Source organism: Saccopteryx leptura, chromosome 5, assembly GCF_036850995.1.
Source record: "Saccopteryx leptura isolate mSacLep1 chromosome 5, mSacLep1_pri_phased_curated, whole genome shotgun sequence".
Classification (NCBI taxonomy): Eukaryota; Metazoa; Chordata; class Mammalia; order Chiroptera; family Emballonuridae; genus Saccopteryx; species Saccopteryx leptura.
The window spans coordinates 123795864-123821413 of record NC_089507.1 but is presented as its reverse complement, the minus strand read 5'-3'; the positions used below and the strand labels follow the sequence as shown (position 1 = coordinate 123821413).

Genomic DNA, 25550 nt, shown 5'->3' with positions numbered 1-25550 from the left:
GCGTCGGCCTGGCATGCGGGGGACCCGGGCTCGATTCCCGGCCAGGGCACATAGGAGAAGCGCCCATTTGCTTCTCCACCCCCCCCCTCCTTCCTCTCTGTCTCTCTCTTCCCCTCCCGCAGCAGAGGTTCCATTGGAGCAAAGATGGCCCGGGCGTTGGGGATGGCTCCTTGGCCTCTGCCCCAGGCGCTAGAGTGGCTCTGGTCTCGGCAGAGCGACGCCCCGGAGGGGCAGAGCATCGCCCCCTGGTGGGCAGAGTGTCGCCACTGGTGGGCTAGCCGGGTGGATCCCGGTTGGGCGCATCCGGGAGTCTGTCTGTCTCTCCCCGTTTCCAGCTTCAGAAAGAAAAAAAAAAAAAGAAAATCACTTTTTATGGTCCTGGCTGGTTGGTTCAGTGGTAGAGCATTGGCCCGGCCTGTGGATATATTGGGTTTGCCCATCTGCTTCTCCACCCCTCCCCCTCTTCTCTCTCTCTCTCTCTCTCTCTCTCTCTCTCTTCCCCTCCTGCAGCATAGCTCTATCTCAATTGGAGTGAATTGGCCCCAGGCACTGAGGATCCCATCGGGGTGCGTGTGCGAGTCTGTCTCTGCTTCCCCTCCTCTCAATGAATAAAAAAAAAATCACATTTTATGATTTCAGAAAGTATTAATTATTTCTTTTGTGTCCTGACATCAAGTCACTGAAAGCTATTTCATCCTTAAGATTAAAAAAAAAAATCAAAACATATCAAGGTAATTCCATGTATGCTTGGTTCTAGGAATGATTTCTCTCTTGGAAAACTTACATAAAGGAGGTTAATATGCTTTCCACAGCCCTGTAATTAAATTGGCCTATTGAGAAGTCATACATGATTTAATGATTCTTGTGATTAATGTCCATCATAATGACATTCTTTCAAGTTGTGTTATCAAAACCAACAATAACCCAGTCCTGTAGTAGGTTAACTCTAAGTGCAAAATCTTCATTTTCACTAACAGCCTTTTATCCCATCTCTTGTTTTTCCTTTAAATGACATTTTTTGTGTGTGTGTGTGTTAGTTCATTTTGAGTCATAAATTGCCAGCACATGGAGCCATTAACCAAGAAATAGTCGTGTACCTTCCCTGGTTAACAGAAATGGTTGAAAATTTAGCCCTCGATATCATTATTATAACTCTCCATATAACCAGAGGAAAATCAAATTTCAAGTTCTCCCCGCTTCCCTTAAGCCTTTCACAGCGAATTTCAAAAGATAGCAGTAGGCAGATTGGTTGGCAATGGCAATTTTTAAACCCAGAAATGACATTAAACCAAAAAGCACGGTGTACTTCAAAAAGTGTTTCTTCCAGAAAACATCTCCACAGTACCAGCAATGACAAGAGAGTATTTTTTGTGTGTGTGTGTGTGAAGAGCCGAGTCACACTGAGCTTAAAAGTCGATTGCAAAATTCAGTTACTGTTTTCTAGAGACCCCTCTCAGAGGAACTGACATTCAGCGGAAAGTTTTTATTAAGTAAGGTCTGTGTGCTTTGGGGAAAGAGGTACAGTCAGCGTGACAACGGCATTAAATCAGTGACTTCTCAAATTGTTTTTAGTTCCTGGACTCAAGGAGGAGGAACAGAGGGCTAGTAAGTAGTCCAAAAGAAGCTTTCCCCCATAGAACAGCCAGGAAGTTGAACTATTCAAGAGACCATGTTGTGCTGTAATATATGTCTAGATTTCATGGTCCTTGATGATTTATGTTGATTAGCTTCACTGGGAATGCCTTTCTCTTTTGTGCATTCCACATAGAGTTTTGCTTGGAGGAATATCTACAGAGGAGGCAGTCTGCGTTGTCCATGGGGGAGGGGAGGGTCCCAGCAGTTTGAACTCGTGATCTGCTGAGGGGTGCCTTGGACTGCCTGGAAGCTAATGAAGTTCAGAACTAGTGGGGGAGCTGCCCCCATTTTGCCCATTTGGGGATCAAGTAGGCCCTGAAGGGCTGCCTTCACACTTCCAAACAGCCTCAGGAAAGCATCATCCATCTAAAAATTGATTTTTTTTTCTGCCTGGATTGAGTTAGTTAGGAAGCCCCACCTTCTTGGAGCAGGGCAGGGTGCTATCTCTTGTAGGTGCAGTCTGGTCTCTTTTATCCTGGCAGTTTTTTCTCTGTACTGTGTCAAGTGACAGGTAGAAGCTGCTAGCTGTTCACATACCAAAGCAGACCGGTTAGATCTCAAAGACCAGGGACATCTGGTTTAGACTGACACTCTGGGCTTGTAATCTCTCTCACCCCTCCTTCCTCCTCAGCAATCCCTATCCTTTCTGACATTAATAATTCAAACAAAAAAATAATTTGAACAGACCCCTCTTTCATAAATATGTTATACCTGAGGACATAGTAAGAATAAAACAAGATTCATCTGGCGTTTGCCTGTGGGCCACCAATACAGAAACTGCGTAAGATTAGTTCCTCCTAACTGAGCAAGATTATCAACTAACTCTGTTGCAAAATCATGGAGACCTTGAGTTATCTGCCCTGACAACCCAACTGTGTGCATTCATGCTGCCAGGCATAGCTTTAACTTTCTGGAAGATTCTCTACATCTTGAATTTCAAGGAAAATCCTGTTAGGAGTTGAGGGGTGTCTTCCCTTCCTCATTTATCTCACTCCCTGGCATGTACACTTTTTTTTTTTGGTCTATATTCTGTGTCCTTTAGGGTCTTCTGCATCTTTTTGTCTTAAACAGCCAAAATATGTCCCTCACACTGTCAAATGCAGAAGTGGCTCAAGGTCAGAATCTGGAGGGTAGGGCAGCTATTGTTCTGCACGAATTCTTGATCTAAATTAATCTAAAACCTTGCCTGACTGGCCTATAAACTGGGTCAAGGTATGGTCAGCAGGCTAACCATTGTCCCTTTTCCTCCCTTTAAATAAAGGTGCTGAAGACAGATGAAAATATCACCCTCTTCCTACCAGTGGTTGTGCTATGTTAGATAGCTGCAGTAGCAACAGGGGAGCTCATGCTGCTTGGATTAGTCTTCCATCTTTTACTTGTGAACTTTTGCCTATTTTCACTTTCAGGGAAATTTGCCAGTTTTTCAAAGACTGAGTAAAGAACAAAATAAATATTTGTAGGTAGTTTAAAAGGAGAAAGAATAAGTTGGGCATACCTCTGCCCATCCAAAGTAAGCATGTTAGTTGCCTTTCACATATCTTAACTTGAGAATCAAAAGATTGATTTCACTCATATACATTTCAGATCTATGATCCAGGTGTGAGTGACTGTGTGTGTGTGTGTGTGTGTGTGTGTGTTGGGAAATAGGAAGAATCAGAGTGTAGGAAAATGAGCAAACTCTTTTTAAAGGCTCTTTTAAGTGATTGAAATGGACTGTGTCAAAAGTAAACAATCTCTTGTGTATGTTAATCAGACTCCAAGTAGTGCCAGGAAGTGTTTAGTTAACAACATTCAGCCTATACTCTCTTTCTAAAAAAACTTAGATGTCACTGAAACTTGGTACGTTCAGCAGTTGGCTGTTTATGAACATGTGTATCAGACTATTTGTGAGGCTGACTCAGTGTCTGAGATTAAAGAGACCAGAAGGTTCATGCCGAGAATCCTGTGTGAAATGTTTCCCAGCTCCTGGCTGCGAAGTCTCCGCAGTTTGCAGCGGTGGGAAGAGGCCGTCTGGTCCCGGGAGGAAGGCCCATCACCTGTTGGGGCGTCGGGAGCGCGCGGCGCGGGGCCGGAGGGCGGGCGGCAGGGTGGCGGCGGCTGGAAGCACAGCCCCCATCCCTCCGGGCCTGTCCGGAGGGCGGGGGCTCGGGTGAGGGACGCGGGCACGGAGGCACGGGGAGGCCGGCGCTGGAATGCACTTTTCTCGGGCCAGAGAGACTGCACTGGACTGAAGAATAGTTTGGGGTGGAGTTTCGCACCATCTCCTCCTCCCCACCCCCGAACCCCCTTCCAGGTTCTGTCTGCGAGCATTCAGAACTGCGCTGGGAAGTTTAAAGAGCGGAGGCGCTTGGGCTGTAGGCAGGGACAATGGAAGAAAATGAAAGCCAGAAATGTGAGCCATGCCTTCCTTACTCAGCAGACAGCAGACACATGAGGGGTAAGTAACAGGCTCATTCAAAGATGGAGTTACAGTTACGCGTGTCCCTGGCCGTTTGCTGCGTTTTATAACTGGAGACGGGGCACAGGGAAAAGAAAAGGCATGTTCTTGGAGTGGTGCATTTTCAAAACTGAGTGGAGAGCTGTGATTTCTTGGGTTTGACTTTATCTCTGGCAGGATTTTCTGAAGCAAAGAAGTGGCGTAGTGATGTCCCATGTGTAGCACAGTAAGCAGTCAGTAGCCGCTGTATCTCGAGGCAATGACAAATGCATCACTAAAAGCAGCTTTTTCATACTCCTTGTTCTAGCCACGGGAGAAAGCAGTTGTTTCTTTGAAGTTCCTCTGGGACAGCAACATTTCCATTCATTGTCGGGGGATTCCATGAGGCAAATGCCTGGTGGATGCAAGTTTTATAGCCTTTTCGAGTTAAATCACAGAGTTTGGGGCAATGTTTTATTTTACAGCAGGGGAGCAATATACATCTGTATGGTAGATGGAATGCTGAATCTTCTGTGTGTTTTAATTCAAAAGTTGAGAGTTGTTAGACAATTTTGGTGAATTTTCTCCAGGCAACTTTGCTGTAATTGTTTTTATAATAGACTTGTCTTTCCCGTAGGGAATTTCCAGAAGCTTATGTTGTTCCAAAGAAATTTCACAGAGGGTTGGGTACAGAAAAGACTTATCTGCTCTCCAGCGTCTGATGTGGCGGGTTCTGGCATCATGCAGGCAGCATGTTTGCAAACCACCCCCGCGCACCATACCCCAGGTTCATCCGGGGCCCAGTTAGTAACTAAACGACTTGATTTGGGGGCTGCACTTCTGTGTGTGGGAGTAGGGATTATGCACAGGGGAAAAGGTGTGTGTTCTTTTAAAAGGCTAAAGGGAACTAACAAATGACTCATCCACACTGAAAATGCAAAAGTTAGCCAGACAGAAGAAAATGCAATGACTAGAGCCAGAGAGGGCCCCCCACCCCCAGTGAAACGCTAGAAACTTGAAGTTTAGTGAACCCTGGAGAATGCCTGAGGCTTACAATCAGTCATCAGTCTAGGGGCCTTTCTGCATTTCCCAAGCAGAGCATTCTCCTTGAAGGTGCCTGATCAGTGGGGTCCAGCAGGGGATAAGGCCTCCTCTTCTCCTCCCCTCCCCTTACTTCAGTGGTTCTCTAACTTTTTGAAGTCGGGGTGCATTTAAAATCCTACAAATAATTGTAGGTGCACTATATACAAATTTCTGAGAAATATGTTATAATAATTAAGTCAAATATTAAAGAAAAAAATATAAAGTCCAAGTGTGCTTTTATGGTAATTAAACAAAATAAATATGACAAAATTAAATTTATTCTGACATTAAAAAACATTTTTATGTTACATTTTTTGAGTTACACTTTTTAGAATTCGTAAAAAAGAGGGGTTAAAAAACAAAAAAACGACAAAATAGTTATCTTTTTATATATTTAGATACATTCTTAGTAAGATTTAGTAAATTCAGCACATCCCGGTGCGAATGTGTTAAGTTTTTTCATTCTTGTGTTTATGAGAAACATAAAACTGATGTGTCTAGTGATTTCTTCAATGTTTGGGCATATATTTGAAAGGCAAACTCTCATTTCCTCATCATTACATTGAATAATTTCTCTCTTTTTACTCTTAATCGTGTTGAGTGCAGAAAACCCCCACCATACATATCATCTTAACTTTACACCAAACAAAAGATAGAAGAAACTTGCCTCCAGTCTTTCCGGGGAACATGGGGGGTAGTATACACAATTCAGCACCACAGCTTAACAGCCTTTTGCAACCTAATCAGGCAAGTGAGATGGAGGGTTGGCAGACTGTCAGCTTACTGCCAATTCCCCACACCTCTGTCTCCCAAAAATCTAAACTCCAAAAACCCTGTTGGTTTTTTGGTCTCCAACAGACACATATTTCTCTGGAATACCATAGGGCACACCTGGAAATCTTCTAGGGTGCATCAGAGCGCCCTGGCGCACACTTTGAGAACCACTGCCTTTCTTGATAGCACAGAATCCTAAAAGCAGGAATTCAGCCTCTGGGCCTTTGCTGAAATAAATGACTCAGAATCTAGATAGGCAATTAGAATGGGACCAATTTAAGAAATAAGTTTCAAACAAGCACAAGAATTCAAAGATGCTTCCGAGACTTGAGATGGTCACAATGAGAGAGTGTGATCACTGTGTTCATTTACTCATTTGTTCAGTGAATACTGAGCACCTGTTATGTAGTAGTTACTGTTTTAGCTACTGGAATCTAACGGTGAACAGACTAAAAATACTTGTCTCCATTGAAGTTTTATTCTAAGGGCTGAGTTTGAGCAGATGGGGGAGATAGAGACAGATAATGAGCAAATAAGTAAAATACATAGCATGCTAGATGGCAGGGTAGCTAGATTTTGCAAATAAAACTACAGGATGCCCAGTTAAATTTGAATATCAGATAAATAACAAATAATTTTTTTTAGTATAAGTATATTCCATATAATATTTGGGATATACTTACGTTAAGAATTATTCATTATTTATCTGAAATTCATCTGGAAATAAGTCTGTGGGAGGAAATAAGGCAGGGAACAGGGAGTCCAGGGGGTGGCTGGGGGCTTAAACTTCAGATAAGATTTTTTTTTTTTTCAGATAAGATTATTAAGGAGAACCTCACTGGTGTGATATTTGAACAAATATCTGAAAAAGGTGAGGGAGGGAACAGCAAGGGTACGTTTGAAGAACAGCAAGACATGGGAGACAGATGGGAGGAAAAGAGGTTAAGAGGTAATTCCAGGCCCTGGCTGGTTGACTCAGTGGATAGAGCTTCGGCCTGGAGTTTGTATGTCCCAGATGTGATCCCGGATCAGAGCACACATGAAAAGTGACCATCTGCTTCTCTTCCTTTCCCTCTCCCTCTTCTCTCTCTCTTCCCCTCTTGCCGCCAGTAGCTCAAATGGTTCGAACCTTGGCCCCGGGCTTGAGGATGTCTTGGTTGGTCCAAATGTTGGGCTCAGGTGCTGAGGATAGCTTGGTTGGTCTGAATGTCAGCCTTAGGTGCTGAGAATAGCTTGGTTGGTCCAAGCATTGGCCCCAGATGGAGGTTTGCCAGGTGGTCCCAGTCAGGGTGCATTAGGGAGTATATCTCTATATTGCCCCGCCTCTTACTTAAAAAAAAAGAAAAGAGGTAATCCTAGGTCACATTATATAGCGACAGTGTGATAAGGACTTGGACTTTTCTTTCAAGGGACTTTTTCTTTCAAGGAACTTGGGGCACTGCTGGCAGAACTGAGGGTGATACTGGGTGCTGTACTGAATTTTACACAAGTAAGGATGAGGGAAGGGCAGGAGGCCAGTTAGGAGGCTTCTGCAGTAAAACAGGTCCAGCAGGTAGTAGAGTGGGAGGTGGTCATAAGTAAACAGTTTCCATGGACCTTGAAGGTAATTATAGCCAAAAGAATTTGCTGCAGGTTTGGATGTGGGACATATGAGAAACAGAGGAGTCAGTGATGCCTCCAGAAATGTTTGTCTGCACAGCTAGACGAATGGAGTTGCCATTTACTTAAACCAGAAGGCATTTGAAGGGAGTAGAAAATAAGGGGGTTATGGTTTGGAAGTGGGTGACATACAGAAAATCTTTCGGATCAGTTAGGATTGAGAAGTTGATTAGGCGTCCAAGTGGAGATGTTGATTATGGTTTGGGGACCCGTGACTGAACTGAGAGAGGACTGGGAACTCTGCGAGATACGCTAGGGTGAGTCTATGTGCAGCAGGGAAGGTCCAGGAGGCGTGCCCAGGCACTCTGGCAGTTAGGGAGATGGAGCCGGAACTGCAGAGGTGGTGAGAGGTGCTAAGAATCCACATCAGAGTTTTAAGATCCTGTTGTGTTCTGGGTAACTGATTCTATAAAGGAGTATGGCTTCAGTTCCACCTCTTTGGTCAGCACAAGGGCCGCACAAAAGGGGCCGGGCTGCTGAAACTCCATCACCCAGCACACTGTATGTCCATTCCGGTCACTGCACTCGCCATTGTATTTGTTGATGTGTATATTTCAACTAGTTACACTGTGGTATTCCAGGGCACAGGCCGTGCCTTCATCTTTACGTTCCCAGACTCTGACAGAGCATCACACGTACAGCAATCATTGGAGAAATACTCGAACAAAGGCTGATTATCTCATCCTAGGGCTTTGAGTTTATCAATTTACTATAGATAAGGACCCCTTGGGTGATCAAGTAACTTATTATCCAAATAGAGACACTGTTGAGAGTGAAAGGGACACTATAAATAATTTCTCTGGGACAACAGTTGTTACCTGGGTCTGTTTTGGCAAACTGGGGCATATGGTCCCCTCAGGAATAGCTCTAATCAATGAGATTGCCATGGCTGAATAAGTAGGCTACTAGGTAAATAATAGGGTAGAAGTGTACTGCCAAGTGCATTTGCAGAGTAGGCACTTAATAATTATTGGTTGAATTTGAGTTTAACTGTGTCAGGTTCCATGTGGAGGCTATGGCTCCTCAGAGTGGTCCTTGAGGGTTCATTGGGATGCATATGTCTGCTCACAGCAGCCATGAGGAGTCTGCTTTTGCTCTGTCCCCTAAGGTCTTGAAACCCCTGTGCTGGTGAAGTACTTACTGACAGCCACCTGCTTGCCTCCCCATCTCCTGATTGCCAGCATTTTGATTTTTTTTATTTTTTTGTATTTTTCTGAAGCTGGAAACGGGGAGAGACAGTCAGGCAGACTCCCGCATGCGCCTGACCAGGATCCACCTGGCACGTCCACCAGGGGCAACGCTCTACCCACCAGGGGGCGATGCTCTGCCCCTCCAGGGCGTCGCTCTGCCACCACCAGAGCCACTCTAGCGCCTGGGGCAGAGGCCAAGGAGCCATCCCCAGCGCCCGGGCCATCTTTGCTACAATGGAGCCTTGATTGCCAGCATTTTAAGATACTTAGTATTTACTATGGTGGTAATCATTTTACAGTATGTAGGTGTGGCAAATCAATATATCACACACCTTCAACTCGGACAATGTCACTATATCTCAATGAAGCTGGATGAAAAAATAGTATTGGCAGCCCCACAGAGGGCATGCTTGGTGAGTCCTAGACATTCTGGTCTTTGCTCAGAAATCTTCTCTAAAATTTCCCCATCAATCTCTGTTCCTTATCCTGTTTTATTCTCCATAGCGCTTACCATGACATGACATTTCCATTACACATTGTTTCTTTGCTATCTGCCTCTCTAATTAAAATGTGGACTCCACTATGAGGGAAGGAAATTAAGTCCATCTCGATTACTACTTCACTACATTTCCTAACTCTTTTCACTGTACAGAGCAGGCATTCAATAAATATTTTTGTGAATGAATGAATTAATTAATCAGCTAACCAGTACTTGAGACAAAATACTTTAACCTCTTCCTCACTTACTTAATTTTTCTTTTTTTGAGAGAGAGACAGACAGACAGACAGGAAGGGAGAGAAATAAGAAGCATCAGTTCCTAATTGCAGCACCTTAGTTGTTCATTGATTGCTTTCTCATATGTACCTTGACTGGGAGTGGGGTGGGCTCCAGTGACCAGTGAGCCAGTGACCCCTTGCTCAAGCCAGCTTCAAGCCAGCCTTGGGCTTCAAGCCAGCGACCTTGAGCTTCAATCCAGTGACCTTTGGGTTCAAGCCAGTGACCACAGGGTCCTGTCTATGATCCCACGGTCAAGCTGGTGATCTCAGGGTTTTGAACCTGGGTCCTTGACATCACAGGTTGACGCTCTACCCACTGTACCACCACCTGGTCATGCCTCACTTACTTAATTTTTAAATAATTTTTAGAGGAACAAAATGGCTTGGTTTTAGCTGTACCTTCTCTGCCAGTTTGTATGTGGTGATCTTTATGATATTAACAAGGGATCTGGAACCTAGCGAGTCCTGTGCACCCTCAACAGAATACGTGATATATATTAGTCTAATAGGCTGATTGCTATAACAACAATATTTGTGGTTTAGCATAATCAAGGTTAATTTCTCAAGCACAGTAAACCATGGACATCCCTGGCCAAGTGGAACTCCTGGATGGCCCTCCTTCAAGCTGACTCCGGGACCCAGGTTCCTTCTGTCTAGTCATGATACTGTTCCCCAAGGCCCAGGAGACTCTCCCTGGAGATTTTGCAGTCTACTGGCCAAAGAGGAAGAGTATGGAAGATTATTCAGGAGGTCCAGGGGCAGGAGTAAAGGCGGTCCACATCATTTCTGCCCACATTGCATTGATTGGAGCTAGGTGAGGGCACTGGAACACGCAGTCTTCCTGAGTGCAGCAGGAGGACGTTATGGTTTGAATACAGACAGACAAAATGCTGCTGCAGCCACCAAAGGCCCGGACAGATTCTATAGCCAGACAAAACAGTAGTTCCCCACGGTGTTCCTATGACAGCAGAGCCTCTTGGCACACTTTGAAAAGCTCCATCTTAGTGACAGCTAACCAGGAGTCTCTAGAAAGAAGAATAGGAATCCTTCCCTAAGAGGCTGTGGCCTACATGATCTTGACCTGGGAATAAAAGCTCAGTGAAGTCATCAATCCTGTTCCTGGCTCTCAGACCTGTCATGTCTGAAGGATACAAGGCCCCAGTTCCTTGTGGCAGGTCAGCTGGCCCAGCCAAAGCAACCTGAGCTGTGGCCGGGAAGCCAGCTTTGGCAGCTCCCGAGGTCCTCTGCCTGCTGGACAGCTTTCCTGTGTGGATGACCCACCTTCCCTCATCTTCTATGTTTGGTACCCGCCCCAGCCCCCACTTTCTACTCTTACTTTACAAATGTGCACATCCCAGCCAGAAAGAAGCCCCTTGGAGCTTGGGACAGCATCTCTCTAGCACTCCTGCCTTCGTGTCCCCTCTTCTTCCCTGGGCGTGTCGGAGGGGCTGTGCTCTGCTGGGAGCGCCTGCCTTGCTGTTTGCCTGTCGGAAGCGAGCTCCTGGGAGGAGTTGCTCGGGGCTGTGCACAGCCTGAGAGGGAGGGGCAGGAAGGGGAAACTGGAAGCCTTGTCTTCTACTACAGCCTCTTTATTTGTTTGTCATGGATTCCCAGAATAGCAAGCAACAAACCAGACACACCCGTATTTAAACGATACAGCAAAGCATTCTGAACAAGAAATAGAGCTGAATTTCTGTTTTGATGGCTTGGATCATCCATTCATGTGGATAATGAGGGATTGGCAGGACAAGAATCTCTGACTCCATGGCTGTGGAATTGTGAAGAAATGTCCTCTGCCTGCTCCCCCTCTTGTTTGCGGCTGTCTCTGTTTAGTTTCCCCTCCTCAGTTGAAAGACTACATTCTCCTCAAATGACTACCATAGTGGAGTGGTCACTTCTCGCTTACAGAGGAAAAGACTTTGTGTGGAAAATGGTGCGGGATCGTTGTGGGTGCTGGTGACAGCGGAGCAGGTCCGGGGTTGGGACCCAGGCAGGTGAGGCCCCAGCAGAGAGCAGGAGCAAAGCGCAAGGCAGGAGGAGGAAGGAGTGGGCTCCGTAGGCAGTCAGACACACGGATTGTGCCTTTGGCAGTGGGCACAGTAACCATTGGTGCTATTGGCTGCTTTCCTCCCAAATGCATTCAAACTTGTTAAGCAACTAGAGATATTTTACAGTGGGGGTCGGGAAACTTTTTGGCTGAGAGAGCCATGAACACCACATATTTTAAAATGTAATTCCGTGATAGCCATACAACGACCCATGTACGTTACACATTATCCAATAAAAATTTGGTGTTGTCCCGGAGGACAGCTGTGATTGGTTCCACCCACCCGCAACCATGAACATGAGTGGCAGGAAATGAATGTATTGTAATATATGAGAATATTTTATATTTTTAACGTTATTTTTTTTTTTATTAAAGATTTGTCTGCGAACCAGATGCAGCCATTGAAAGAGCCACATTTGGCTCACGAGCCATAGGTTCCCGACCCCTGTTTTAGGGCAATTCACAAAAAAGAGAAAAAAATAAAAAAGCCACGAAGAGTGATGTGCCCTTCCCAGGGCCAAGTGTTTGAATGAAGGGCAGGTTCAGAGAGCCAGGAAGTTGGGCGCTCAAAGGAGAAAGTGGACAACTCTTCAGTCTCCAAGGGGCTACTGTCTTGGCTGTCTTGACCCCCTCTGAGGAGACTTGGATGAAACAGTAGCTCTTGGGAGTCAATGTGACAAAGCAAGGCAGTAGGGGACTTTCTGCTCCTCTTAGTATTTGAGGCACAGGAGTGTTTATCCCTATGGGTATATGTGGATGTGCGTGTTTTATGCCCATGTAAAGAAATCACCTTTCTAGAGATTCAGTTTTGCTAATTAACCTAGCTCTCCTGGGTAATTTCAAAAATATTTTAATGAAGTTAAAAATAAACTTAAAACTTCATTTAAAAGTTAACAATGTTATGTCAAACAGATAACTTGGGCTAATAACAAAACTCATATTCACACTCAAAGGATAAAGCTAAATCTCTTCAATTTGCACACACCTTTACCAACCTGAGATACAGCATTTTCTGCACCTCGCTGTACTCCACGGTTTCTGTTACTTCTGTATTTTCAAGGAAGGGACTGCAAAAAAGGTAGCCAGCTATGAATCCATGTGATGCGAAGGTGAGCAAAATCAATGAAATTACAGTCTATCTCCCAATATCATCTTAACCAATAGTCTCTTCTTCTTCCCCTTCTAAATTTACTGCTGAGACTAATGAAAAGTAGAAGAATTAGCTAATCTGGCTGCTTTTCTCCCCTCCTTTGCTCATCAGCGTCTGAAGGAGATGCTGTAATTAGCAATGTGATGAGAAGTGAAGGGCAAACAAGAAAAGGAATATTCCCAGGACGTACATTTAGGGATGGAAGACTGAAACAGGAAAACCAGCCTGACATGAAAACATTGTCCATGCTGAACCAAAGGGTAGTATCTAGAGTTCTAGACACACGTATTTGTAGCAGTGGAGGAAAAAACTGATGTTGGGCATTGCCGTCAGAGGAACAAGCTTATACCTAAGTCTGGGCACCTGTCACTTTACATCACTGGCATGAGGGCTGGTTCTCTGTTCATCCGAGGCTCAAATCTAGAACTCTCAAATATTGGGTCTCTTTTTCCACACATAACTTCTAAAGATCAATAATTAGCAACTATGCTCTTATTAGAGACTTATTTTAAAAAAATAATTTAGAGTAGATTTAAAGGTTTTAGAGTTAGAATGCTCTTTGCATATATAATGCTAGTCCAACATCCTGCTTTTATTAATGAAGAGAGTGAGGCCGGGAAAGGTCAAATTGTTTGTTCTAAGTCTAAGATTAAATGCAAGACTCCTAGGACCCAGCCCAATGCTTTTTCCAGGGGATTCCGTGGACAAGGACACATTTCTTTTTTTTCCCTTTCCCATTTTTTTCCTTTTCAAGGGAGAGGAGGGAAGACAGAGAGACAGACTCCTGCATGACCCCGGACTGGGATCCACCTGGCAACCCCATCTGGGGCTAATGCTTAGACCAGCCAAGCTATCCTCAATGCTTGGGGCTAATGCTGAAGGCCAGCCGAACTATTCTCAGTGCCCTGGGCCATGCTTGAACCAGTCGAGCCATGGGCTGCCAGAGGGGAGAGAAAGAGAAGGGGGAGAGAGAGCGGGAGAGAAGCAGATGGCCGCTTCTCATATGTGCCCTGACTGGTGATTGAACCCGGGTCTTCTGCACACCAGGTTGACACTCCATCCACTCAACCAACAGACCAGGGTCAGAAGGATCGGTTCTTAAGCAGTATTTCAGATGCAGGCAGTAATATGTCCTTGTTGGCCTTGGCCAGTTGGCTCAGTTTTCTCCAATTAAGGTGAAGGTAAAGGGTAACCTAGCTGCCTGCAAACTCATCTGGTCAGGTGTCTTATTTTGAAAAAAACTCAAGGAAAGAGTTTTTTGCTGCAATTCCTTAATTTCTAAAGTGCAACTTTTTATATTTCTGGATGGTTGACTTTTTTTCCTTCTTGACGCACACACATACAAATCTGCTAAGTTATACTCATGCAATAACCGCTGCCACAAACCCTCTCAGTATTCTGTAAATGAGATTTCTAGTGTGAAATCATTAATTGTGAACTGTACTTTTTTTGTCTTTCAGAACAAGGAAAAAGCAATCTGCATGTAACGTCATTAGAAGATGCAGAATGTCGCAGAACCAAGGAACGCCTTTCTAATGGGAACAGTCGAGTTTCAGTTTCTAAGGCTTCCCGAAACATCCCAAGGAGACACACCGTAGGTGGGCCCCGAAGTTCCAAAGAAATACTGGGGATGCAAACATCTGAGATGGATCGGAAGAGAGAAGCTTTCCTGGAACATCTAAAGCAGAAGTACCCCCATCATGCCACAGCGATCATGGGCCACCAGGAGAGGCTGAGAGACCAGGTACGAATGTACTACCATTGCATTCTGCAAAGCTTGTTTTTTAATGAGCACGAGGGAAAGCCAAATGACCTTCAGCTTAAAAGGAAAAAAACAGTTGATTGGAATGTGACCACCACGGAGTTGTTCCAGATCTTGAGAAGAGAGTCCTAAGAGAGCGGGCAGTTCCCCTAAAACAGAGCCCCCATGGCCAACCACAAATATATCCAAAGTGCAGGCAATGAGGGACTATTTCTTGACTAAGTAAAGCATAAGACCAGCTGCTCTACACCCTGTTAGCACTGAGTGCTTAGTACAATGAATGAATGAATACCTAAATATATTTTCAGGGTAAAACCAAGCACAGAGGGATAAACTCATGATCAACTCCCTTTTCCTTATGAAGCTGACATTAGGGTTTTATTTCTGCTCACTTTTTGTTCTTTTTTTTTTTTAAAAAAAAATTTATTTATTTATTTTTTACAGAGACAGAGAATGAGTCAGAGAGAGGGATAGACAGGGACCGACCAACAGGAACGGAGAGAGATGAGAATCATCAATCATTAGTTTTTCATTGCACGTTGCGACACCTTAGTTGTTAATTGATTGCTTTCTCACATGTGCCTTGACCACAGGCCTTCCTTCAGCAGACCGAGTAACCCCTTGCTGGAGCCAGTGACCTTGGGTTCAAGCTGGTGAGCTTTGCTCAAACCAGATGAGCCTGCACTCAAGCTGGCGACCTCGGGTCTCGAACCTGGGTCCTCTGCATTCCAGTCCGATGCTCTATCCACTGCGCCACTGTCTGGTCAGGCTTGTTCTTTTTTGTCACAGATATTTTCCTTTTGCATGTTTGGCTTTCTGCTGTCCCAGCTACCTGTTTTCTCAGGTTATCTTGACAGCCAGACAGATATCGTGCACTATGGCTCGGGGTGTTTTTGTTTCTGGGCTGAGTGTAATTACTTTTTAGCCAACAGGAGATGGGAATCCTCCTCTGTCAACCTCACAGGCATTGTATCAGATTGACCTTTTTCAGGATGGGGAACGTAGCTAAGGAAGCTGAGCACTTGGTGATTTGGTGGTCAGGGAGGAGGGCAGGCTGTCACTGATTTTGGCACTCCAGGTAGAGAGGCCAGTGCAGTGGTTTCAGTCTGCTCTCTTGCCAGTTAGTTAGTTCCTAAAGTGACGTCTAACCAAGTCAGCTTTTGAGCATCTGAGGAGGTGGAGATTAGCATCAGCCTGAATAATTTAAACCTATGCTTTCTCCTCAATTTCATATTTTCCCTTAAATTCAACCTTCTATTCTGTGACATCTTTATCAGAGGGCCTAAAACTATGACACATGCTTTATGGACTGTGTGTCTGCTTTTTGTTCACATTGTTAAAAGGCAGTAGACATAGAGAGGAGAAAAGAAATAGGAGTCCTGCTTGACATAGAGATGTGTAGATTAAGTCTTCTTTGATAATTAAGCAGAGGAAGGCTATCTTTTCATTTTTTAAAATTAATTTTAATGGGGTGACATTGATATATCAGGGTATATATGTTCAGAGAAAACATCTCTAGGTTATTTTGACATTTGATTATGCTGCATTCCCACCACCAAAAGTCCAATTGTCTTCTGTCACCTTCAACCTGGTTTTCTTTGTGCCCCTCCCCTCCCCTCCCCCCCTCCCTCCCCTCCCCCCCACCCCTTAACCCCCACACTCTTGTCCATGTCTCTGAGTCTCATTTTTATGTCCCACCTCTGTATCTTTTCATTTCAAGCATTCAGGCAGACCTGTTATGGGTTGGGTTTTAGACCACTGCAATAAATTGAGTCATATCTTTTTGCTGCTGGGGGGGTTTGTCTTCAGTGTGTACATAGCACATCTGTGAAGTGCAATATAGTGAAGCACAGTAAAATAAGCTGTGTCTATATAGAGAAAACACCCCTATTTTCCAGTTTTAAGTTGTATTTATTTATCTTTAATTTTTCCTAGTTTTATTGCAATGCAATTGACATATAACAAAAATACCCATTTTCTGTTGATAGTAAAGTCACTATCCATTAAGTAATGCAGTCGGTATGTCTCTTTGTGTCATTTTTTGTGAGACACCATATTTTACACAGAGCAGTTCAGGTTGAGGAAACTCAAATTTAGGGTAGTGACTATTACAAGATTTGCTCAGGAAAAGCTGGAATTTGAATCCAGACAAATCTGAGCTCAGAGTCCTTCTTTATTCTACTACTCCAAGTTGAAGATTATTGATTATAGAGAAGGTCGTGTGGTCTGTACATGGGGTGTAAGGGTCATGGTGTGTGCATGTGTGTGTGTGCATGTGCACACGTGTTATCATGGGGACAAGAGTCAAAGAGAAAGAGACTAGAAAACTGATATTATGTTTGTTGAGTGAGGAGGGAAATATTTTTTAGAGTTAATATATATTAATTTTGCTGTGAAGTATAGGAAACTAGTCTGTCAAACATAGTTGTGTTTTCCACATCAAAATGTAGGTTAGTGAATGTAGGTTAGTGGCTTCCAGCTCTGACCCCTTGCCTTAGGTGTAGTCCCGCCATGGCTGGTCAGTGTCCCTTAGCTGGTCATTTTTGTGTGTTCCAAGCTGACCATCCTGATGCATTGATATGTGTATACATTTTTTACTCCACTGCTTTGTTGTATGTGACCCTTAATCAGCATGGTAAACATCGGAGATAGTCTCAGGCAACGAGTGTGATAGTCCTACGAACAGCACTTGATCTCCTGCCTTTCCCTTCTTTTCTTCGTATCCCCCATTTCCTCTCTCCTTTCCTCTTCTCTGCGACACCCTTTGTTTCTCTCCGACCTTCTGACCGGGGGCTATTCCAGGCTTCCTTTGCAGGAAGAGACATGACCAACCACAGGAGCCCAGACAGCGCGGGCCGGAGGCACTGCTGCCCACTCTGAACGCTGTGCGCTCCTCTGGTGGCCGCCTCCTGGCTTCTCCCTGAGACTTGGTCCAGTGAGAACAGTGCCCTTGAGGGAGGTGGAGAATAAAACGTTGTAAAAGCTCTGTCTAGCATCTTACATGAGATACATGTTTTTTAATTTTCATTGAATTTATTGGGGTGACACTGGCTCATAAAATTATACAGGTTTCAGGTGAACAGTTCTGTAACACCTCTTCTGTTTATTGTACTGTGTTCGTCACCCCAAGTGGAGTCTCTCTCTGGCACCATTTATTTCCCCTTCACCCCGTTCTACCTCCCCACCCCATGCTGTTGTCTGTGTCTGTGAGGACTGTTTTTGCTTAATCCCTTTACATTTTTCACCCGTTACAAGAAATATATTGCTAAAAATTTTTATTTATTGATTTTAGAGAGAGAGGAAGAGGAAGAGAGAGAGAGAACATCAATTTGCTGTTCCACTTAGCTGTGCCCTAACCCCACATCCAACCCGCACCTTGGTGTGTCCTGCAAACTTGATGTATCCCGCAACCTTGGCAAATTGGGACGACACTCTAACAACTGAGTTACCCGGCCAGGGCTACACGAAATATCTTGATATGAAGTGAATCTAGCTTCTAATTCTTTGGTATGAGACATAAAGAAAATTACAACACACCTTATGTATCAAAATTTGAATTTAAACACTAGAAGATTCATGGTTGAAAAATACATTTCAGTCTTTGAAATTCAGTCAATCAAGAATTTTCTATTGAAAAGCAAACAGTTTTCCTTAACTTCCTTCCATCGCCTTCAAAAAATGCAGCCCTGGCCGAGTGGGTCAGTGGATAGAGCGTTGTCCTGACAAGCTGGGGTCACGGGTTCGATCCCCAGTCAGGGCACATACAAGAAGTAACCAGTGAGTGCACAATTGAAGTGGAACAATGACTCCATGCTTCCCTCTTTCTCTCTTTGTCTCCCTGTCTCTCTCTCAAATCAATGGGAGAAACTGCAGATGACCATTATCGCAGCCTAATGCTTATCTTCATGATAGTAGCTGTGATAGTACTGGCTCCCATCCATCTTGTGTGCAAATCGACTGATTCTCTATCACCTGGCAGCTGAGGCTTTGGCTCTGGAGTTAGGCTGGACTGGCCTGGAATCAGCCTCCATTCACGTGCTAAGTATGTGATTTGTAACTAATGACTTAACCTTCTCTGTCTCAGTTCCCTCACATGTCAAAAGACAAGAAGAGCCTGACCTGTGGTGGCGCAGTGGGATATAGCGTCGATCTGGAACACTGAGGTCGCCAGTTCGAAACCCTGGGCTTTCCTGGTCAAGGCACATATGGGAGTTGATGCTTCCTGTTCCTCTTCCTCCTTCTCTTTCTCTCTCTCTCCTCTCTGAAAATTGAATAAATAAAGTCTTTTAAAAAAAAAAGACAAGAAGAACTATATCCTGGAGTACTGAAAAGGAAAATGATGATCCTCTGACTGTTACAGTGGCAGCTATTAGCATTACAATACCCTGGTTTATGGTGTCCCAGAGTCTCAGAGGCTCAATTTTCAAATTAAGATTTAAAGTCATTTTATTTTTTATTAACACATATTTGAGTTACCTGAAGAACTTTATTTTTCCCATTGACAGAACAAAATGGCATTATTATATTTCTGAAACTTACATTTTTCCTTTTAGAAAAGCCTAAATTTTGGATTTCTTTTGCTTACTCATTCTATATATATTAGTTTGAGGCTAACAAGCTAAGAAAGACTAAATAATTTCCCTCGAGTCAAGAAGCCAGCGTTTGAACCAACGTCAGAATTCTATAGTCTGTGGTCTTTCCATTTGTTTTTGACCTTGGTGTTTACTCCCTCTACCACTCGTTTTTCTAAAGTTTTGGTAACAGATTTGGTAGCTCACAGTGGGTCAAATAATGGAAATATTTCATTATCATTTTTAAAAAACATAAATCTTATTCAGTGCCAAGCACCTGAGATATCCATAGATTCCTGCATATATTTTACATTGAAAGTTACTTTTCTGAAATAGCTCTGAGTTCAGGCAGGTCTGTAGTTCAGTCGTCTCTCACAGTCATCGTCATGGTGACTACAGTATATAAATTGGAAATGCTCTTCTTTCATGTCTTCACTAATGAACAGGTGTCCAGCGGGCCTCTCACCTACATGGACAAGCTTCTCACTAGACTCAGGAACCCTTATGATAGTCATTTTCCTATCTTTATTCCCATCACCCACAGAATTTCTACTTAACTAAGTAGGCATATGTTACTTGCTTTGTAGTTACAATTAGTTTAGGTGTACTCTTACATGTAATGTGGTCAAGTCTTGGGAAGAGAGAGTAATACATTTATAATTTAAAAGTCTGATGTGTTCTTTCATTCAATACAAAGATAATAAATTGATATGAAGGAGAATTTCCCATTAACATGAATAGCAAGGAGGGCTAAAATAAGAAGACCCTGAGCAATAAGACTAGCTGACTGGTATCACTGATGCTAGGAGGCCTCTTCCCCAGCCTCTTCCTCAGGCCAGAGCTGTGCTGCTGTCTGAGTGCCCGTCAGGCCTCTCTAACATCCTTCTATCAGGCATCCTCTCCTTTGTGTCTGGATGCAAATAGCACTGGTGGAACTCTTTCCTCTGTGCCTGGTTAGTTTGGTACCACTCACCATTGTTTGCTATAGTCCGTGGTGTCTGTGCGGAAGTGTAACGATGCTATCAATTGTGAAAATGAAAATAAGGAAAATGTCTGTCAGTCTGTTTATTCACAAACATCCCAAGTTCTAGACCATTCTACTCTTTTTAACCACCTCTGAAAAACTGTATTCATTGCTAAAGAGTTGTTCTATGGGATTTGGCATTGGAGGCTTTTGTCAGACTCCACATTATCTGTTCCTTTGACTGCCATCTCCTTTTCGGAAGGTATATACTTGATTTTGTCAGAATCATGGAAAATGACACAATTAAAAACAGAGAACAAGAGAAGTCTTAAGTGTATTTGTCTGTCCCACTCTCTCTCTCACACTTAAAAAAAGAAAGGAGCCAATAAGAGACTTATACCTTAAAACTAATATGTTAATCAGGGTAGTCTTGATTATGCTGCATAACAAATAAACCCTGTGGGTTGTGGTAGTGTGTGTGTGTGTGTGTGTGTGTGTGTGTTGATACAAAAGCATCCTTGCAATGACTTAGTGATTAAGGCTACTTACATTTTCTAACAGTGACATTTTAACACATGTCTTACAAGTCACTTGACAGAGAAAGAGAGAGAGCTAATGGGTTTTATACAAGTTCTTAAATATATTAGCCCAGGAGTGGCATATGTCACTCTCCTTTATTGTAGCTCCTTGTTCTAGCACTTGCTAAGATGTTTGGTTTATCCAGATTTTAGCTCCGGAATATAGTTTAAGAAGGAAATCCCTCATTTACTTATATCAGCTCTCCCAAATATAATTAATGGTTTTCTCAACTTTGTTGTATAAAGCACTTTATACCTATCTGTACAATAGTATCAATCACATTTATATATGACCTATTTATATCTTTATATTAATACAAATTAAGGTATTTATATCTTCATGTAATTGCCTTTTTATGATTCTTTTTTGATGAGTTTAATTGTGTCATTGCAGAACTCCTATCTTCTTTGGTTATTCTTCATGTTATAGATCTCAGGGTATCAGTTTATACTTTGTGGAATAGATGTAGTCCCTCAACATGTATGAAAAATTTTGTCTATTGCATTAGTCTTAACCCTGGTCAACTTATATATATTTAAAATTCACAACTTTTCATCTCTACTCATAGATACACATATCCATAAAGCTCAGGAGATGAGGCTAATAGAATTAAAAATCTGGTAGGTTCATAAACCCTTCAGTTAGTGGAGGACTTAGGCCATGTGAAGGTCTGTGTAAAAGGCTAGTATTGTAAAAGGGGTAGGTTTTAAAAAATTATACGTGTTTTGTAAGTAAATGCATACATAAATGAAAAGTTTATAAATTATATTAAAGGAAATCGACCCAGCTAAAAATTCTCTTTTTAGAGCTGTTAATTTATTCTAATCAAAGAGGTGAATGATGGGAGAATAGCCATGTTTAGTAGCAGAAACCATTTAGCTGTTTGAAATAATGATCAAATCTGCTTTGACAGACCAGTTGTTTTTTATTTAACCTAAACTTGAAGGGAAAAGGAAACTTCTTGGTAATTAAGAAACCTAATACAATGTCTTCAGAACAAATAACAATAGGAAGAGGGAAGAAATTCCCTGCACAAACTACCACGGACATGGAGGATATTAGATTATATTTAGCGTTTCTTCTTTTTAAAGATTTTATATATTTTTAGAGAGGAGAGAGAGAGAAAGAGAAAGAAGTTGGGGAGGAGCAGGAAGCATCAACTTGGAGTAGTAGCTTTATGTGCCTTGATCTGGCAAACCCAGGGTTTTGAACCAGTGATCTCAACAGTCCAGGTTGAATGCCTTCCTTACTATGCCACTGTGTGGGTCAGGCTAAATATTTAGCATTTCTTTAGCACTTGTTTTCTCGGCTACTACTTATAGTGGTGGAAAAGTGGAGAAGGCTATAAGGAGAACATATGGGCATTGGCTGAAACTGTGCACTGTTGCTCTTTACACATGCTATTCTGTCTTCCCAGCAGCTCTGTGGGGTAGGCATTGTTCTCAGCTCTCCTAAACAACCTCAGAAACTGAGCATGAGCACTTAGGTCTTGTCCAAGGTGACACGGCTAGGAAGTGGCAACACCAGGATTTAAATCCTTCTATCTGGCTGTGGGGTCCTTGCTCTTAACCTACACATTATACCATCTCTCTGAGTGACAGAATTGAAAGGCATTTTGAAATGCTGAGGAAACAGAGAAGGACCAGAATGGGAGACCAGTTTGCCCAGTGTCAGTAAGTGTAAAACCCAGTGGTGATCTTAGAATGACTAAAGTGCCGGTTTCCTAATTACACTGTCCTTTAATAATTTGGGGAAGAAATGAAATTTGGCACAAAAGAAGCAGTAGCATAAGTAGCGGTGAGTCTTAGAGAAGGTAAAAATGGAGATGATGTTATTCTTGCCAGAGCAACACCTCCAATTGGAAGGACCATGGTGTCATAATAAAATTACAAGGTATATTTAGAAACTTTATAATAGTGTATATGTGAGTGAGTGCTTAATGAACTACTAGAGACCTGTAAATAAAGAATATGACAGAATTTAAGGAATCAGTTAAAAAAATGTCTTGTCTTTAGAAATTCCAAATAATCTTGGCTATATCTAATGTCAATAAGAATGTCATCAGAAACTAGAGTCATCTCAACTTAGGTACGATGAGAAACAGTAGTATAAAAAAATAAGCAGAAGGAGCAGTTTAATGCTTAACAGATGATACTATTCAGGAGACCAGCTTGGGAATATTTCCCAGAGGACTGATACTTGAAATGCAACTTAAAGGGTGTTAGAAGTGCATTTTAGAGGATTTGGAGTATTACACAATAGGATGTATTGTGCTAGGGACTTAGAGATCAATAAAACTAAATTCAGGGGGTTACAATTTTTCTTGCAAAATTGACTTCAAGTTGACTTTAATCATAGAAGACAGAGAAAAAGAGAAGAATCCTAAATGGGAATCATTCATAACACATGGCTTTTGATCTGTGTTTAATTGGGTGCCACCAACCACTGCGATGGCTGTCATTTTAATTAGTGTTGTGGGAGAGCAAGGGAAACATTTTGAGAATGCTGCTATATTAAGAAGAGCTTTGCAAAGAAATCAAAATAAGATTCTCCTCGAAAACCTGCTAAAAAGTGCCTGGGAGTAGGTGGAAAAGTGAAGGGGAGTCAGGAACCAAAGTATAGCTATGTAGAAGCAGGAGACACCTGCAAAGTGGTAATCAGCAAAACCTAGAGATAACTGTCACCAAATGAGATGGAAATTTTGGTATTGAGGAATAAAAAAAGAAAAAAGGAAAAGACCGCTGTGATTCAGTCCAGCACATTGATGCAGAACTCACACTGCACATGTCTAATTTGTCCTTCCTCTCCTCACTCATCAAGCTTACTTCTTTGTTATTATTCAGCCAGCCTCCTGCAGGTGTTTTCTTGGACAAATTCAGTCAGATGGTTATTTTTCACACACTATGAGCTTAGCATTGGGCGGAATACAAAATACCCACTCTGCCAAGAATACCTCTCTTTAGGGGGCAGATTGGTAAGTTTGGAGTTCAATATAACTGAGTTTCTAAATTCTAGGGTACTCAGCTGTGTGATTATAGGTGAGGCAGCCCATTTCTCTGAGGCTTTTTCTTAACCGTAGAAATGATACAGACAATTCTGTCATTCTGAGGATTACATGCAAGGTGTTTCTACTGTAATAGATGTTGAAAGCATGCTAAAACTCTTCTCATACGGGGGAGACATTCTAGTTGGGAAGTCAGATTCAGTACCTGTTAAGGGAAAGTGTGACATGCTATGTATTCTAAATTGCTATGATCTAGACCAGAATTTTGTACTAGTATGTTCTGCAGAATCCTAGATCCCAGACTGTTCATAGCTGTTTGGGGAGTAGGGAGAAAGTTTCTAATTTGGGGACACTCTTGGTTAACCCAAGTTAAATAACTTTTTACATTATGGGCTGGTCAGATCTTTTAATATACTAAAAGGCTTTGTAAATCTCAGGTGGAGATTTGGGAATAGGTGAGTATTCCCAAATAAAGGGATGAAATATGCAGTGTTTCCCAAACCTGTTCGGACACCGAATATTGTTTTGGGAACTATTTAGTTATGGGAAACATTAGGAAATGGTGGTATGGTATGTATGTTAAGAGCTTGCTGGAGTTAGGGCAGTGGGTGAGCAGGAAGGGAAGATTTCACAGAGAAGATTAGAGTTTGAATGGAGTCTCTTGGAAAGATAGGAAACTTGTCCTAATTACACTGGGGAACAGTTTTGTGTTTTTTTATTTTCTGTTGCATGAGGTTTTAGAACTGTTTCTATATATCTCTGCATCATTGATTCTAAATCTGAAATCCGTTTTTTTGGTGCATGCTCTAGTTATTATGCAATTTTAATTTTTTTTTTTGTTACACTTAATGACATGCATTAGTTTTTAAATAGGAGTTAAAGGGCAACGACTCTTGTATTGAACATAACCACAAGGCAATTAATGTTTTACAAACATCATTTTTACATAATTGTAGTTGTTTTTAAATGTAAAAAATTATTATCTGATAAAAACACCCTCAGCCCTGGCCGGTTGGCTCAGTGGTAGAGCGTCGGCCTGGCGTGCAGGAGTCCCGGGTTTGATTCCTGGCCAGGGCACACAGGAGAAGCGCCCATCTGCTTCTCCACCCCTCCCCCTCTCCTTCCTCTCTGTCTCTCTCTTCCCCTCCCGCAGCCGAGGCTCCATTGGAGCAAAGTTGGCCTGGGTACTGAGGATGGCTCTGTGGCCTCTGCCTCAGGCACTAGAATGGCTCTGGTTGCAACAGAGCGACGCCCCAGATGGGCAGAGCATAGTCCCTTGGTGGGCATGCCGGGTGGATCCCTGTCGGGCGCATGCGGGAGTCTGTCTGACAGCCTCCCTGTTTCCAACTTCAGAAAAATACAAAAAAACAACAACAACAAAAAAACACCCTCTTATTTTGTTTTAAGATTGAATCATGGCTTCTTCGAGTAGGCATAAATATAAGAATAGTCCTGACACCTTCTGTTATATATATGGCTGTTACACACTTCAACGTCAAAGGCGCAATATTTCATCATTTGTGACATGTGCATATATTGCCTATTTTCAGCGGTTCCAATTGGTTATTCAAGTCATCTACGAGAAGATTATAATGACATAAAAATTGTCCTCGACTTTCTGAAGTATGAGGAGCATATCTGGATCATTTGTGTGGATCTTAAAATGGTAAATTTCCTGCTAGGACAACAGAGAGGTTTTACAAAGTATCCTTGCTTTCTGTGTTTGTGGGACAGCGAGCTCAGAAGAAACACTGGGCACAGAAGGAGTGGCTGACATGTGAAGCTCTGGAAGTAGGGATGCAAAATATTGTGAATGAACCTGTAGTTAATCGAAACAGGATCATTTTCCCCCCACTTCACATCAAACATGGCTCAATGAAGCAGTTTGTTCAGGCTTTGAATAGAGAAAGTGAATGCTTTCAACATAGTATATCTGCTT

At 42.7% G+C, this 25550-nt stretch overlaps 1 protein-coding gene across 15 annotated transcripts in view; it reads left to right on the top strand.

Moving 5' to 3' along the window:
- The window catches only part of KIAA1217 (KIAA1217 ortholog), a 561660-nt gene that overhangs the window by 204879 nt on the left and 331231 nt on the right, over positions 1-25550 (top strand). For 5 of the 15 annotated variants that reach the window (XM_066383939.1, XM_066383937.1, XM_066383932.1 and 2 more), the window contains exons 1-2: positions 3701-4072; positions 14192-14475. In XM_066383939.1, the coding sequence (XP_066240036.1) occupies positions 4003-4072; positions 14192-14475 (354 nt within the window). In that variant the 5' untranslated portion in view covers positions 3701-4002. Of the gene's footprint in view, positions 1-3695; positions 4073-14191; positions 14476-25550 lie in introns of those variants that run through there. The other 10 variants (XM_066383955.1, XM_066383952.1, XM_066383954.1 and 7 more) reach the window with 6 other exon arrangements.